This window comes from Chiloscyllium punctatum, chromosome 48 (assembly GCF_047496795.1).
Source record: "Chiloscyllium punctatum isolate Juve2018m chromosome 48, sChiPun1.3, whole genome shotgun sequence".
NCBI classification, from domain to species: domain Eukaryota; kingdom Metazoa; phylum Chordata; class Chondrichthyes; order Orectolobiformes; family Hemiscylliidae; genus Chiloscyllium; species Chiloscyllium punctatum.
In genome coordinates this window covers 43,424,591-43,442,278 of record NC_092786.1, presented here as the reverse complement: position 1 = coordinate 43,442,278, position 17,688 = coordinate 43,424,591, and the positions used below count along the sequence as shown (strand labels likewise).

At 40.3% G+C, this 17,688-nt stretch overlaps 1 protein-coding gene across 1 annotated transcript; it reads right to left on the bottom strand.

The window, feature by feature from the left end:
* Positions 1 to 12,190: 12,190 nt before the first annotated feature.
* Positions 12,191 to 16,894, bottom strand: bcl2l10 (BCL2 like 10). Its single transcript, XM_072565077.1, has 2 exons — positions 16,179 to 16,894; positions 12,191 to 14,470 (listed from the first exon to the last, which is right to left on the bottom strand). The coding sequence occupies exons 1-2, from the start codon at positions 16,719 to 16,721 to the stop codon at positions 14,348 to 14,350; spliced, it is 666 nt and encodes a 221-aa protein (XP_072421178.1). The 5' UTR covers positions 16,722 to 16,894; the 3' UTR covers positions 12,191 to 14,347.
* Positions 16,895 to 17,688: the final 794 nt, after the last annotated feature.

The window sequence follows — 17,688 nt, the reverse complement described above, 5'->3', positions numbered from 1 at the left end:
AGAATCCTTCTTCTTGATTAGAATCTTTCCTGAGAGCCATGAACTATTTTCTTAAACACCACTATTTTTGTTCTTCAACGGTCTTTGCTGCTAGGCTCCTTCCTGATGCACACCAGCCAGATCTGCACTCATTCTTTTGAAGTTATCCTCATAAGCTTTTGCTTCCAACCCAAGTTCCTCCCTCTCAAACAGAATGCTAAATTCCATGTCCCTGTCAGTCTCTAGGGATCTTTTACTCAGTCATCATTTGACAAACCCAAGTCATTACAAGTCACCAGATCCAAAACAGCCGTATTCCTGGTTGGATCCACAGCATGTTTTCTACAAAACTGCCCCAAATACATATGAAATCTTTCACATGCCTACCTCTGCCAATCTGACCATCCCAAATTTACAAGATTAAAGTCACACAAGGTTAAAAAGAATGCCCTTAATACCTTCCAATTTATTGTCCCATCACACCTAATGTCAGGCTACTTCTATGAGTGTACTCTTCCCATTTTTATTTCTTATCTCCACTTATATGGATTCCACTTTTTCATTTGAAATAACTTCTTGGTTATTAATGTACTGAGGATACTTCCCATCTGTTTTTCTCACCCCCCCAAAAGAGTCAGTCACATGTTTAGTTCCCAGCTTTGATGTTCAGGTAACCGCTACTCCATAATGGCTAGAGGATCAAACCCATTAAACTAGGTTTGTGCTGCTAATTCATTTACTTCCTTCCTAATACCACCTACATTGAAGAAAGAGTCGTTAATTTGACTTTGGCACTTTTCCCCCCATTTTTGATCCTATTTACTGCGCTTTGCCTATGTTGATATACTTTCTCCTCTTCTCTCATTCAGGATACTGTCTAGGTAACTGTCACAGCTATAATGCTGGTGTATCCTTGTGCTTTGTAGATTCCCTTTCCCCCTGTCCAAATCATACCCCTCTCATTAGTTTGAGCTCTCAACGCAGCCCGAGTTATTTATTCTACCAGGGCACGGTCTGCATGGTTCAAGTAAAACACATCCTATTTCTACCTTGGAGACCAAACAATTTTAATCAGAGAAAGACTTCTTGCATTACACAGCAGGAATTAACATGTTCCTGATTCTTTCACAAGGTTCAAGAATAGATTGTATAAGCTTGCTAGCACGGAGTATGCTTGCACATGTGAACAGGGATCAGGAACTTGTATTGCACAGTTAAAAAAAAATTAGCAATGTCACCGACCACAGGTAGTGGACAAGTAATTAATGTTACAGTAGACTCATGTGGAATGTCAACAGGGGACCACAGAGCAGTGAGAAATTATAGGCCTTCTGATTAAAAGTGTAAAAAGATTTCATTTCAGAGCAGGGCAAGTTCTCACTTTTCTGATTTAAACTATTTGAGATACTTTTCAATCACTTAGCTAGCTTTAACCATGGTTGATGGCATTGCTGTCACATTTGACAATACAACTGTCACAATGCTTCAATAAATAATAGTATTTGGTTAGTATTAAAAATGTTTTGGGATGTCCCAAAGTCATGGAGTTGCTGCAGTTGCAAGTGTCTTTCACCTTGTAATTTCTCTCCATTAAAAGAGACAGATTATGTATAACTGGAGGGTAACCATTACCTAAGTGGGGGATAAGGCAGTCCATGAACTACCAATGGCAGGACAGGGATGGAACGCATTCTTTCGGTTTTATTCTGCATCACTCTTTAGTCATCTAGCCAGTCGAGCTCAACTAATCCTCTTACCCCTTTAATATTGTTATTTCCATTTTACTTTCTTCCCATGGTAGAGACAGCTGTTGAGCTTCCTCTGGAACAATAGCTGGTGAAGGCTGTTTTCTCTGATCATGAAGGAATAAGTAGAGGCAAAAAGGAGCACTGGTCCAAATTTAAATCCTAGCAAAATGCTAGGATTCTGAACTGAAACAGTGAGGGAATTTTTTGAAGTGTTATTTCTAGTGCTTTGTACAAATGCTACCAGATCTGCTGAGTCTCCAGTATTTTGTTTTATTTTTAAAAATACACAATAGAGACTAGAGAAAGAACTGGATTCAAAAATAAAATACCACTTTCTAAATTAGCAATGGAAACTCAACCACCCGTTACAGAAAGAGGGAAACTAAATTGAGGCATACACCTGAAGGGTTTTGGCTTTCTGAATAGTAAAAGCATGATGGTCAAATGTTTTTAATTTGAATCATTGTAAAAATCAGTTTCAAAAAATCATCTTGTGACAAAAGCCTATAATCAGGTTGCTAACAGTCCTCTTAGCATTATGCTGCTGAAAACATAAAACATCACTATTTATTTTAAATGAGTTGGCTATTGGCACACAATGAAAGCATACTTATCCAGTTACACCTCAAAACATGTTCATACAAACCCTGTAGGTTTATTAACCTCAAAACAAAAACCAAATCATTGGAAGACTACCAGTGGTGTTGTATAACTTCTAATGGTCAAAGATTGCCAGCATTCCAAAAACCGAAACTGAGCACTTGAAATCCAACGTTCCTGATTAATCACAATGATTAGCATAACTGGGGAGGAATTTACAGTCAGGGACAGGAGCATGCTAAAGAATGTTCAAGTAAACAAAGCCAACTTCAATACAGGTTATTCAAACTCCTACTCTGCTCAGGCTGGAAGATCAATGTTGCTCTATTCTTGTATATTTAAAGTTCAGAAAGTTGTAACTGGAATAAATATAGCAGAGAAAAAAAAGTCTAAAAGACTTTTGTACCTTAATAGTTTCAAAAAAAATAAAGCAGCAATCCGGAGCATTACATTTTCAAAAAATAGTTGAATGCTTAATCACATGCTAATTAGCTGTTGAGCTTGACCGACAGAAAATGCGACCGAAGCTATTTTCTTCGCAAGGCATTAGGGCATCATTCCTCTTGTCGCTTGAGGAATACTGCATGGCTCGTGCAGTCCATTCCTTTAAAACTCTTGTGCATAGCATCTCCTGAATAAAGATCTTTTAACATCAGCTGTGCAGCCTTAGATTAAAAATAATGTAATTTTTAGGACCGTAAACCATTCTGGATTAGGAAAACTGGATACCAATAGAACATATTAGCACAGGAATAGGCCATGTCATCCAACCTGTATGTATTATTCTGCTCTCAGAGTGCATGTTCACTAGAGGAGTGGGAGGTGGTGAAGAGAATAGGAGGAAACAAAAAGGATTTCACTGTGCTCTGTTCATCCATCAAGTCTATGCAGCGGTCTCCCTATCACTAAACATTACAGCACAATCTTCAAACCTTCAAAAGAAATCCTGTAAGTCCAAGATCCTCAAGTGAGACAAGATAGAACATATTTAGCTATCTATTGGTCTAAAAACTAACTTAACTTTCAACAGGGTAATCCTCCAGCATAAAATTTACAGGAAGATAGTTCAAGAATGATGAGAGTAAACATGACACTCATTTGTCTTTTTCTTTGACATGTTACTACCCATTGTTGTCATTCCAAGGAATTTTGAATTTCTCTTTTCAGTTTTAAGATGTTGAACAGTAGGGCCTTAAAAAGGAGTGTAGTGGAACAGAGGGATCTTGGAAATCAGGTGGAGTTCTCTGAAGGTGGAATCACAGGTAGACAGGACAGTGAAAGCTACTCTCGGCACACTGGCCTTCATCAATCAGGATATGGATTAAAGAAGTTGGGAAGTTTTGTAGTTATACAGGACATTGCTGAGGCCTGACATGGAGTAGTGTTCAGTTTTCATCACCCTTGTTACAGGATGTTATTAAATTGAAAAAAAAGCAGAAGAAATTTACAAGGATGTTGCCAGGACTCAATGGTCTGAGCTATAGGAACAGGTCGGACAAGCTAGGACTTTTTTCCCCCCCCCTTTCAAGCACAGGAGACAGAGGGGGAGAAAGAGAGAGACCTGATAGGAGGTGCACAAGATCATGAGACATGGCTGAGTGCACTCGCTCTCTTCCTTTTTTCCCCAGCATTGGGGAATTGAGGACTAGAGAGAGCGCATCAGTTTAAGAACAGAAAGAATAAAAACGGTACCTGAAGGGCAATGTTTTTGTTTTATAAGAGGATGGTACGCACAAGAAATGAGCTGCCAGTGGAAGTGGTTGAGGCAGGTACATTAACAACCTTTAAAAGGGCATTTGGACAAATACGTACATATGAAAGGTTTAGAAGGATATGGGCCAAGTCCATGGAAACGGGGTCAGCATGGCTGGACATTTTGGTCAGCATAGATCCAATTTGGGTCAAAGGGCCTGTCTGTGCTGTAGGACTCTGACTCTAAGGGAAACACAATGGATCGACAGAGAAACTGCTGGTTGGTAAATCTAAGAAGAGTAATAAGAGTGAAATTAGGCAACCTCTTCACAAAGGGCAAGATTATAGAAATTTGGAACATTCTACAGCAGACTGAAATGTTAAATCTGAGATAGGTAATTCCTTTTGGATGACATGCCCTCATGACATTACATAGATGAGATTAGATTAGATTACTTACAGTGTGGAATGTGATCTCATTGAATAGTGGAATGTGTAAGGAATGGCCTCCTGTTCTAATGTTAATGAGAAGATTGCCATATTGGTCTCAATAAAACAGAATTCATTAATTTAAGTCATTTATGCCTGGAACAAGGGGGAAAGAGGGCCAGTGAATAGATTTTACATATTTACATGCAAATTATCAGAAACAGGTCGAGACCTATAAACAAATATAAACACTCTGCATAAAATTCTAGTACACACACACACAATTACTGAGTACTAGTTGACTGCCACATTTGGTCACAAAATTTAGTGTTCCAAAAGGCTTACTGCATGTTAGTCACAGGCTTCAATAAAAAGTGGCTTAAATGCAAGTGTCTAAATGCAATTAAGAACATTAAGATTATTTTAGGATAAAACTTTAAATGTCACTGAGATCGTGACTGCATGTGCATAACTTCAGAAAGACATTAGAGAGAACTCAAATTTCAAAATTAGTAGTGGTTGCAAACTTAGAAACACAAAATGCAAGTTTCACATCATGCAAGGGGCAATCATGCCCAATGTTTTACAATAAGCAAAGTTTCACTTATGACCAGTAGTACAGGATGTTAAATCGGCTGTTTCTGGCTAAATGCATGTTAATTCTGAGAAATCAGCTGTAGTGGGGAAGCCGTGGAAATAACACATCTGAATAAATTCACCACAGCTTCAGGCTAAAGCGTTGACAAGTAGACATTGAGCAACTATTCCAAGGCTCCAATGTGTTTGCACAAATATGCACAACCTCACAGCATAACCAATGCAAGACTTCAAAAACCACACCAGCTTTCTTGATTGAATAATGTATAATTTCAAGCTTCATGTGCAAGTTAGTTCTGATGATCTCTTCAAAGTGGAGCACAGCAAGCTGCAGCTCTGGATAATTAAAGTTTCACTCTTATTACTTTGTAAAAATAGGATTGGGATTTTAAATGTTGAAGAGTGCGCATTTCACATCTTTTGATTCCAAATGCTAGGATGAATGTTACTGACTCAACAATTTTTTTTGAAAGACAGACAGACAGAATTATAGCCATTAAACTGGGATTTTGCTGCTCATTGGATGCTGCCTGAACTGCTGTGCTCTTCCAGCACCACTAATCCAGTATTTGCTTTCCAGCATCTGCAGTCATTGTTTTTACCTAAATGACCTTTTGAACTGTTTTGCTTTCACTATTGATAAAGATCCTAGTTTGAATAAGTATAGAAATCTATAGAATAAAAATCTATAGAATAAAATAAATTCAGCCCATCCTTTCCCTGCCAGCTCAGATTATAAAACTAGTCACTATTAACTCAGATTGTGCTTCATTGTTACAGTCAACTAATTTCAGGAAGAATTTTCATTGCATTATGATGTACTAAATCACAAAACGTCTCACTGGAATGACCAAAAAGACCTTAAAAGCAATGTTATGAAGGGTGACTAATAACTTGACTGAAGAGACAGAGAGAGACACACACAGAAGTGTTGGGGCAGAAGTGGAGTGGAGTGTAGGGCTGGACATGGTTAGAGAAATAGTGTAAGGATAAGAATGGTAGGAAATGGAGTGTTATGGTAAGTGAAGTTTTTTTTTGGCGGGGGGGCATGTTGAAGAAAACCAAATAGGTGAGATTTGGTGCAGGACAGGAGATAGGCAGGGATTTGAACAAACTGAGATGGGAATGAATTAAAATGGTAATTAAAACATTAATGATTTGAGGAAAGGTTAGAAAATAGCTTGGAGCTTGTAAGGACAGAGGGGTAAAGAATGGATGTTTTGTGGAGATTGAAGACTGCTATTTTGAAAGGGTGACAATACCAAGAGAAGGAACCATTTACAATCTCAGCAATCTACCCCAATATCTGCTTTTCCTGTCCTCAAATTTTGTCAAGCAATGCTCTTGTAAGTGCCTGAGGCATTGTTTCCTTTACAAAGGCTACATAAATCCAAGTCAGTGTTGCCACACCTTCCCACCCCTTCTCCCTCCCCCACACACCCACCAAAAATAATAAGGCAAACCTCAAAATGCCAGGAATCAAATTCAGGTTGTGAAAAGGTTGCGGAGACAGAGGTTTGATAATATTGAAGAATAAAAGAGGGGCGCTTGATAACAGGCAATGAGAAGGTGTTCCAATTGCCAGCAGTAAAGAATCTGGCAAACCTGAAGTACAAGATACCCAAAAAATTCCAATATGGAATAAGAAGAAACTTCCTTACCCAGAACAATTTAAAGAGGGAAGCTACCCAAGTTCCAGCTACATGCATTTCCTTTTAATTGGACAGGATTTACAAACAAACATTACCATCAGATGCAATATCAGTTTCTTAAAAAAGTGTGAAATCTGCCATCATTTTGACAGGAAACTCTTATTTTGTATTCGTTCCTCTAAATCTATAGATTGCAAATACTGCATCCAAAGCTTGCCACAGGCTACATACATCAGAAAATTGAGAAGTCTTAGGACCAATCCAAGGTTTCTATGATGGCAGGCAACATTTTTATTTGAAGGCAAATTAAGATGGAGTTTGAATCATTGGATTATTAGCTCAGGAGACAGCTACTTGGTCCATCATATCGATGAGTAATCTATTCGTCCCTTCCTCATTTCTTTCCTCTCATCTCCCATGTTTTTCTTCATGCCTAGCACTTAGCCTAAACATTTTCTATTAGAAACTTTAAGTAGTTACAATTGTATTTGTCACTGCCACCCTGTTATGCAGCACATTCTAGATAACAGCTCACTGTCCAAATGCTGTCAACGGAAACAGTTGCTGGGGAATAACATTGTAGAATGTGAAAATCAACCAACCAGTCACAAACACTCCCTGTCCAATGGGGACATTGATACAAAAATGGCTAATACACATGGAAATCCATGGGACTTTCTTTTAACTACAATTTGATATTGAATGCATAATTTTCAGTTAACTACAGGCTTAATGTCCTCAACATTAAAGCGGGCATTGGATAAGCATATGGAGGTTATTGGGCTAGTGTAGGTTAGGTAGGCTTTGGTCGGCGCAACATCAAGGGCTGAAGGGCCTGTACTGCGCTGTATTTTTCTACGTTCTATGCTCTAACATAGATTCTGCTATTGGAAACTCCATGAAATGTTTCATTGGTGGGCAGATTCATTATATGGAAACCAATTCTGAAAGAGCTGACACCTCAATTTTATTCAAGCAATTTTAAATTTGTAAATGCCCCAGATCAATAATGATTTCCACGCATCAGCAGAAACAAGTGCAACCTAATTACATAATCATTTTTAAATGACACTAGGGATTTCCCCAATTAGCCACAACTAATTTATGTGGGTCATGTCTCATCTGTTCTGTGTTAGTCGGTTAGACATTTTTCAAGTTGAAGCTTGGGAGTTTCCCCTCGCCCCCAGTTTATGCTGTAAATAGGTTCAACATTAACATCATGAAGCCCCAAGATCTGCTGTCTGCTGGCAAAGTTGAAGATACTTTTCCTAAATTTAGTGAGTGCAGAATGTGTTCCTACCTAAACAGGTAGTTACACAAAACAAGCAATTAATCACTTATGAAATGCTGCCAACATTAAAACAAGTTTAATCAAAACAGATTTGCCTCCCATTTCACCAGAAGGCACTAAACTACATTATAGTGTGGCTCCAGGCCTGCCACCTGGCCTCTTATGTATTAAGTGCTTTTCTACATGCGTGCACATCTAAAACAAATTCAGAACACCGTAAACTTCAAAACTGAATATTCAAATCGGCAACTCCTATTAAAAACTTACCCATTTTGGGGAAAGGACATTAAGCACATTTAAGTAAAGGGAGTAACTTGTGGGTTTTTACTGAAAGGATTGTGTTATCGGGCTATGACTTGTGCGACTTAGCCTGTATGCTAAATACCAACGGCAGCAGAGAGAAAGCTGCATATCATTGCCAACAGAGAAACTCAGCAGGTTACAGGCTCAAGAAAAAGCATACCTTTGTCAAGAGTACCAGGAGGCTTCTGTGGAATACAATTATCGACAAAGACCAGTTCATCTGAATGGCAGTAGATACCAGAGGTTGCATTTCCCCAGAAATTGTCAGAACCACATTATGCCAAGACTGTGCAAGTCATCAGGATATCTCTCAGTGCAACCTTCTAGGAGACAGCTTCCGAAGTGGCCACTTCCACATCCTATTAACAAAAAGATGGTGGTGAGTGGATGCCCAAGGCTAGTAGTAGAGAGGACCTGCTGCACATATCCACAGAGTACTAATGAGGATACCTCTGTATGAAATATCTCACATACCTTCTACAAAATGGAGAGGGATAGATTGTTGGAACAGGAAAAAGACATGTATTGTCAAGGGGGATTTCTCAAAATCTGAAAGCCCAAAAACCAAAAACAGTTGGCAGATGGCCATCTCCATGTAGGTGCCAGCTCTGCACACAAAACAGAAAAGCACTGTTAGCTTCAGAAAGTGGCCCTAAAGTGCAAGAGTGAACTCCTTGGCTTGAGTGAGCTCATCTCCTTGCAGCGAGGCAACTTGTTTGTTTGCAACTCACCAAGCAATTCCTCAGCAGCAGCAGGGAGATGTACATTTGTAGTTTTCCCATATTTTCATAACCCATATTTTCAGCTGAACTGTTGGTCAGACCCACCTTCATATCCTACTGAGTGGGCTTAGCACTAGGCTCTGAGCTCTGGTTAGGTCATCCATACTGCAAGCTGGAATGTTGTCAGATTCACAAAGTTTTAAGGCTGAAATATCCCAACCCTGTCTTCAATACTAACCAGCATTTAAACAAGGTATACTATTCATATGCTTGAGCAAAATTACAATTAGGAATGAATGGTTGGAGTTTTAGCTGACAAAAAAAAGCTGTTGTGTATTTGATCTAACTGCTTAATTTTTCAGTGGCCCACTCCCTGAGTCCAAGGTACTTTATATTTAATCACATCAATACATGCATTCTCTCAAGATCCTGTTAGTTTCTGCTCCCTTTCAGTTCTTCATTCATTTTACACTCCCATTGTAACTTCCAATGTCTCAGTACTCCACACAAAAACAAACCAAAAACACAATCTTAGACCAATCATTGCAGCCTCTAGAAATTACTGAACCAGTCATTAGCTGCATCGGGAAATTACAACTCCACTGTTCAGCTCCATTCAGACGGAAGTAATTTCAAAGCTCTTTGCTGGTTGAAGAATATTTTGCATCTCCATTTCAATGTTATGGGCCAAGTGTGGGGGAAATGGGACTAACGCAGGCAGTGTATTTTTGGTGATTAGAGTCTAGAGGCCAAAAGGGTGTCCTCTGCATTGTAGGATTCTATGCTATCGAAAACTAAATCAGCAGTATTTATTCCTTCATTGACTAGTCTGTTTAGGCTAATGAATGTTAACATTTGCACCAACTGTGCATTTGGTTGCTAATTATTAAGTCACCGAACAAAACCAACCACCACCCGAGTTTCAAAGGCACAATTACCAATGTTCTGATCATCTGTATTAGAATCAATGCTGCCAATTATAACCAGAAATACAGCAGAGGCTGAGTACTTCGTAACGACTGATCTACATACCAACCCCTGAAAGCCTCTCCATCTATATTGTTCAAGCCAGTGTAGAGAGTATGCAACATAAAAGGAACACATACATCCTGATAACACTTGCCAGAGGCACCAATATCCAGTGCAGTAATTACAAACATACCAGCCACAAGTTATAATTACTTTTACATTTGCAGACTTTACATACAGAAAAGTACAGCAACACTGACTCCCAACTTCCCCATCACCTGGATTTAGATATACAATCGTTAGGTCAGAATTTCAGAATGCCCTACTTAAACCTGACATGACAAACATGAATTCTCCTGCTCCTCAGATGCTACCCAATCAGCTGTGCTTTTCCAGCACCACACTGACTCTGATCTCCAGTCCTCACTTTCTCCCATGAGTGTGCACTAAAGCAGTGCCAGGTGTCAGCTCACCATTCTTGGGGCAACCACAGAGTTAGTTAATACTACTCTTGCCTTGGAGCCCATGACTCAGGTTACATTCCAAAAATAATGCATCAAGTTGACACACTTATGCAATTTAAGTTGGTGGGAAGTACTTTTCCTTTTTAAAAAAAGGAGGAAGCAACAGATGGAATTAGTGTTTGTCCTGTGGTGCTATTTTAGTGTTTCTCAATTAACATCTCAGTCAGATCATTACTACATCAACGTTTGAAATCTTGCTGTGTTTATGAACCATTGAGAGATACTATATAAATGAAAGCCTTTCTTTTCATGGAAATATGGCCTTGGCCACATTATTCATATCTAAAAGACCAATTAAAATTCTCTTGTTTGCTGATCACATCACCCAAATGACAAAATCAGCACTTATAGGTGGGAATAAGTATCCCACATACCCTTCAAAGCCTCAGGTACACATCCATTGGTGTTTTCATTGCCCTGGGAAAAGTATTAAGTAGATCAAAATTGATCCAGTTGTAAACAAAAAACATTGCTGATCAGTGACTACAGGGGTCATTTGAAGGAGTTCAAAAATTCTCAAAATTTCCCACTCACTGTTTACAGCAGGATTTTATAGCTGTAGATGTGTGAATTCCACAAACAGTGGACATCTAATCTAAAGTGGAAAATATTACATTACTGGAGCTCTGGATTCACTGACTTAAAAATTCTCAAAACTTCAAAACATCATGGTACCAACAGAATACATGCAATACACTGTTTGATGTTTGAAATTAACCAAAGTGTATTGCATGTATCCTGTTGAAATTAACCAAACATCACTATATGACTAAAGAAATAAATGAGCTACATGTGCAAGTTTCCTTTTCATCAATTCCCTCTTGACTTTTGATTCCATGATGGATTTGAGAGGGTGGGGGAGAAAAAGAGGAAATAGCATATGGGAAACTTAATATTCAAAAATAAATCTGGAAACAAATTCCAGAAATAAATTCTCCAGACCACAGTAGAGCTTCGAGACTTACCTTTCAGTGTTTTTTCTAGCAGGGATCAGGATTTATATGCAAGTGAGCTGAACTACCACATTATGTTATTTCAAGAGGGATTCATTTGATTAATGAAATGATTCACCTGCCAATGAGAATTGGCTCTTATGCTTTTCTTCAGGAAAATCCTTTATTCCATATCAAACCAGCTTTGCTAATTATATAGATTGTAGGCATTCTTTGCCATTACTTGTATGTAATTTGATAACGATATTATATCAAGAACTACATCAATGCTGCAAGATAGTGGATTAGAGGTGGGGTCTGAGCTTATAAACACCATTAGATGTTTATGACGAGTGAGCTGGGCTGGCGTTCAGTAACCATATTTTTTAAATAAGTGCAGCCTTCACTGCTGTGCAATATTTATGACAAATTGCTGAGTGATAACATCCCATTGTTTGGAGAAATTTTAAGGTGCATCATAAATGCAGAAGTTTCTTATAATAGAACCAATTTGCCATGGAGTACAGTGTTTTAGTATGGAATTCAGCAATTGCAATAAACATCACCCCAAGCTTTGTTATCATTCAAATATCTTCATTTCTGATCTCACAGGGAGCAAATTGTGAAGCAATGTCCTTGTTATTTTACCTTCCTTTGTGAAAGGTCACAAGTCATTGGCATAATAAAGGAAAACCATTTACCTCATTTGTTTTTTTTAAAACCAGAACATTCAAATATAGAGTCAACTAGGAAACAGGACTGCAATCTGCTTTATTTCCATTTAAACATTTAATCAGCAATTATGCATTCCTCAACACTACCCTAAACTGCTCGAATGATATGCATTCTTAGATTTCTCAGGTTAAATCTGCAGTTCAAAACTAAATGCAAAACAATTCACATAAGGAGAGCTGGGGACTAGGCTGTTGTCCTTACATATGTGCATAATTTGTCAGTCTGATCAGTGGTGTCACCAGATAGATATAAACATTTGATGAAATGTATGAATTCAACAAGACAGCCTACATCCATCTCTAACATCATTCAAACTTTAGCCCATTTAAGTTCAGCTACTCCTAGACTAGTCCATTGCATACTCTCCCCTCCAGACACTTGGAAGTCGTGCAAAACACTTGCTCACCTACACACTGGCTCCTATGCCAGTGAAGCAACCTTTTTTTCAAGTCACTCAGGTCCTCAGTCCTCCCCCACTTCCATCCAGACTGCATGAGCACCAAATTTAAATTGCTGAAAGTGCCTTGCACTTTCAATTGCAGACATTCAGTTCTGGTTCATACTTTGTGTCTCCAACTCCTGCCTCCTTTGGTCAGAGGGCCCAAATCAGCCGGGGACCACAAGGTTCTTGTCAATTGTCTTGGAATGATTTGTTTCCTTAAAAAAAGTGCTCTCAAATAGCAAAAGCTTGAAGGCAATGGTGGTTGAGGTTAGAATATATGCCTGTATTTGTATCAAGTTTCACAGAGCCACTTGAATAAAATAAGTTAATCGAGTGTTACCACACAGAGCCTCAGAATTTGCAAGTTTCATTGGTTTTGCCATTTTAGCATTACAGAACAGTCACAACCAACTTTAGCCACAAGCACACCATCATATTTGGGGGAAGATAAAAAAAAACTTAGGCACATTAACATTTTGAAAATTCAAATTGTTTGAAACTGTAGAATTACTTGCTTATTCAAGCATTATACCCAAACGGCATACATATATCAGAGCTGGAGAAAAACAAAGGACAGTAAAGTAATACATATAACAGGAAACCCTGAAAAAGCAATGTTTCCTCCTCTAACACTACTTAGAAATAATTAGGGCACAGCAAGGAATTTTGTTGATCAACCAAACAAATTTGACATCCTATGTCTGAGAACATCCCAAAGAATACAGGAACTACATATAATATTAATAGCTCCATACACCAAGGATAAATGCTCAGGTAAAAGCGAGCTTTTCAAAGCTGATTTTAAAAAAATCACAGCATGATTTTATTTTAATAAAATAAATACTATTATGCAATTTAATATGTGGGATGTTTAAATCGTGATTTACCAGTCAACTTTCACAAGTGAATTGCTTACAACATTCTAACTTGCATGTACAATGTAATACAACCTTGATACAGTACAGAATTATTAACACTTTGCTAGTGGAAAAATTTAAAAGTTACTTTGCTTGCAATGGTTTGCTAGCTAATGTTTACACTGTAAATAAATATGGAAATACCATATTCCATTAAAATTGTGGTTATCATTTAAGACTAAAAAGATTGAATAAGCATTACTACAAAATAATAATGGATTTTCATAAACCAAAACTAATGACAGGAAAATGGAAGGGGAGAAACTTAACAGTACTTGATATATATACACTGAAAGGTTCTGTATTAGGTGGTTTCTTTTAATTTAAATTTGGAAAAAGATGTCAGATGCCATAACTGATATTTTGTTGCAAAAAAGCCAAATGGATGATTGCGATGAGTCAATTGTATTTGGCTATGCCTTGTTGGGTAGTCTAGATATGACAAGTTAGTGCAATTCTTTGAGATTCTCAGAACAGAACTAGGCTGTAGAAAAAGGCTTCTAATTTCCAGTTTGGTCATAACCTTGTCTTTTTTTCCTTCAATGCACTATTCTTAGGAAAGCCTTTTTAAAAAGATTAAGAGATACTTTGTAATATTGTAGGCAGTATATTAAATGAAATTTAAGTGTACAAACATAACACTAGCAAAACTGCAGACAATTTTTGAAAATCTTCAGGTTTCTTGCTGTAATGTCGCACACAATGGTAACCTCCAAAAATACCTTATAAAGGAAGATAAAAATGGAAAACATTGTGCTGAGAAATTTATATCTTCTAGATGTTAGCAATTGTTCCAATTGATCAGAAGCACCAGTCTATCGGACAGCAAGAAGACAAGCTAATCCAGCTATGCCAAACCCAGCAACTGTTATCAGCATGTTGCGTACTGTTGACTCTTGCCAATGGTCATCACTGCCAAAGAATCTGAGAAATCCCTCCTGTTAAGACAAAGAACAAATTTTACATTCACCAAAACAGCTTCACCCCTTTAGTTCCATTTGTTCAGTCTAATGTTACTATTAATATTTGGAATACTAACAGATGCAGAATATGAAAGTCAACCAACCTTATAAAATTCTGAATGTTAAAATGGTCATATCTTGACACCCAGGTATAGGGAGCACTGAAATCAGATTACACACTAAAATAATCTTCAGACATCAGCACTGACAGTCTATGCCGATGCATAAAGTCTCTTTAAAATATTCTGACTGTATTCAATACAAGGAAAATCAATGGGAACATGAGAAATATTTGAACCTCAATGAAGTACTATCACTTCCATAAAATTAATAAATTTGTATTCTTGGATTTCAAATGCCAAGCACAGCACTGCTCAACATAGAAATCAAACCCATTCAGAAAACAGGGAAGACAAGCAGCTGTGTTTGCTTCAAGATCTACATTCAATATCATGCATTGTGTATGCATAAGCCCAGCTGGTGTATTTGCGTATCGCCTGCCAGATGTCTATGTAAATTTCCCTAGTCCATATTTCTTAATGCACTTTTATTGATAGAGGATCAAATACAAAAATCTACATATAAACAAGTGTACAACTTAAAATATTCAGACAATTTTTAAAAAGTCAGCCAAAATCTCTAGTACAATTTAAAACATTTATCTCCCCGTAACACTAAGGATTAATTTATCTTCAACACATTCAAAAACCCTAAAATGTAGATCTATGCTGTAGCATGAAGAGTCTTGCAACTCTAAACAAACGAGGCTTCTGAGATTACATTATATTAACATTCTATTTCACATACAAACACGTGACTTTTAAACTAAGACAATTCAAATATGCAACACCTTGAATAAACAATGTCACATGAAAACCTCCTCCACAACAGATTTCTTTTGTAAGAAAAGGTTCCATGGTCATTTTAGTTATGCTGGTTGGGGTGGACAAGTTATGCTAAATAAACACACCCAAGGAGTTAGTAGTGTTCCTGCCTGAATGCTTCAAATATTGAAGTCAGTCGTTGCAGCATGACCTTATAGTATTAGCACGAAGATTCAATGGAAAGGATAAGCGAGAGACCACTTATCCAATCTTTTGGTGGTCTGTTGTGGAAGGTCCAGGCCATCAGCACATGTTCCCTAACAATCTCAAGGGACTTGGTGAGCACGTGACCAACCTTTAAGCTTGCCTTGAAAGTGTGACATCTCAGCCATTGCTCAATCTTTGCCCCAACCCATTACAGGCTAAACCACCACGTCCCATTTACAAACCGCTTGCTTCTCCAATTCCCAACATGAGGCCACGTTTGAGGGGTGCGGGGGGGGGGTTGGTCAAGTAGCTCACCACTTCTGCCTCAAAATGTTAGACCAGCGAGTCAGCGCTTAACTCTTGGCTACAGGAGTCACAGGGAAGAGCCAGTATAAAGGCAAAGTTAAAAATCACAACACCAGGTTATAGTCCAACAAGTTTCATTGGAAGCACTAACTTTCGGAGCGCCGCTCCTTGATCAGGACCTGGTGTTGAGAGGTTTTTAACCTTGTACACCCCAGTCCAACACCAGCATCTCCAAACAATGACTAGTATAAAAAGGCAAGGCGCTGATGAACACAGGGAGCAACTATTCTTTAATGAGCAGGGAATCTGTACCCAAGGTCAGGCCATGGGCTGCCTCCCGGACTTACCCAGCCCCCGTTCTGTTCAATCCACTCTCGCCGCTCCTTGCCCAGATAATTGGCCACACTCTCCGCCAGCGAATCCACAAGGCTGGGCCCGGCCTCCGGGCTCATGACGATGCCCGAGTCCCTCATGTGCCGGCCCAGCACCCCGGCGAACGCGAAGATGCTCACCACCCGGCCCCAGTTCATCTTCTCGTCGGCCGACATCTCCTCCACCACCCGGCGCAGGAAGTCGGCCGCGGCCACCGCCGCCGTCGTCGTCGTCGCCGCGGTTTCGGTCCCCTCCCGGCCCGACGCTGGGGTCCCCGACGCTTCTCCCTCGGGCCCGGCCGCCGCCTTCCGCGGCCAGGCCGCCATTTGCAGGCCGTTGTCGAAGCGGCTCTTCATGTTGTTGAACGCGGCCTGGTGCTGCTCCACCATCTGGTCCGCCACTTTGCGGAGGGTGAAGGCCGTCTTGTTGGGCGGCCTCGGCTCCCGGGCCGGGTTCAGGCAATGCTGCAGGTAATCGCGGGCCAGCAGCAGCGCTTCCTCCTTCACACCCTCCCGCATCCTCCTCGCCTCAGTCGAGTGCAGGCCTCGCTCCTCAGGCTGCTCGCTACCTGCTCCCAGGGCTCCGCTGTTGCCAGGGGTAACGGTTGCCGAGTCTCCTTGTTCCTCCTGCCCCGCCCTCAGACAGTCAGGTTGCCCCAGTGACGCTCGCGGCTTCTTCCCCCGTAAACCGTCCCCGCCCTCCCCTCCCCAACTCCCGTTGCCCCGGTGACGCTCGTGGCCCCTTTTCCTTCCTGACGTTGCCCGGTAACGCACCCAGTCCCCCTCGCGCTGACAGAGACTACGCCGACAGTAGCGGCGGAGCTGCCCTTTAAATGCACGTCACGTCCATTGTGACGGCGCACGAGCGTCACGTATTAAAGGGGCGCTGGCCCCGCCCCCCCACCAAAAGCTGCCCAGCACCTACCCACCCACACCCTTTCCCAACCCACTCTCATTCCCCAACCCAATCCCTTACCCTATACCCACCTTCATTCCCCAACCTAATCCCTTACCCCATACCCACCCTCATTCCTATCCCTTCCCCAAACCCACCTGCATCCCCCAACCCAATCCTCTCCCTATTCCAGTCCCTTCCCCCATATCCAGCCTCATCCCCATCCCAATCGTTTCCCCATTCCCATCATCCCCTACCACCCTCATCCCCATCCCAATCCTTTCCCTCATATCCACACCCTCATCACCCATCCTAAACCCTTCCCCCATACCCACACCATCATCCTCCACCCCAATCCCTTTCCCCATTCCACATCCTCATCCCAATCCCTTCCCCCACACCCACACCCTCATTCCAATCCCTTCCCTCATACCCACCCACACCCTCAACCCCCATCCCACTCCCATCCTCATTCCTTCCCCCATTCCCACACACCCACACCCTCAAACCCCATCCCACGCCGAACCTAATCTCTTGCCCTGTACCCACACCCTCATCAACCATCACAATCCCTTCCCCATACCCACACCC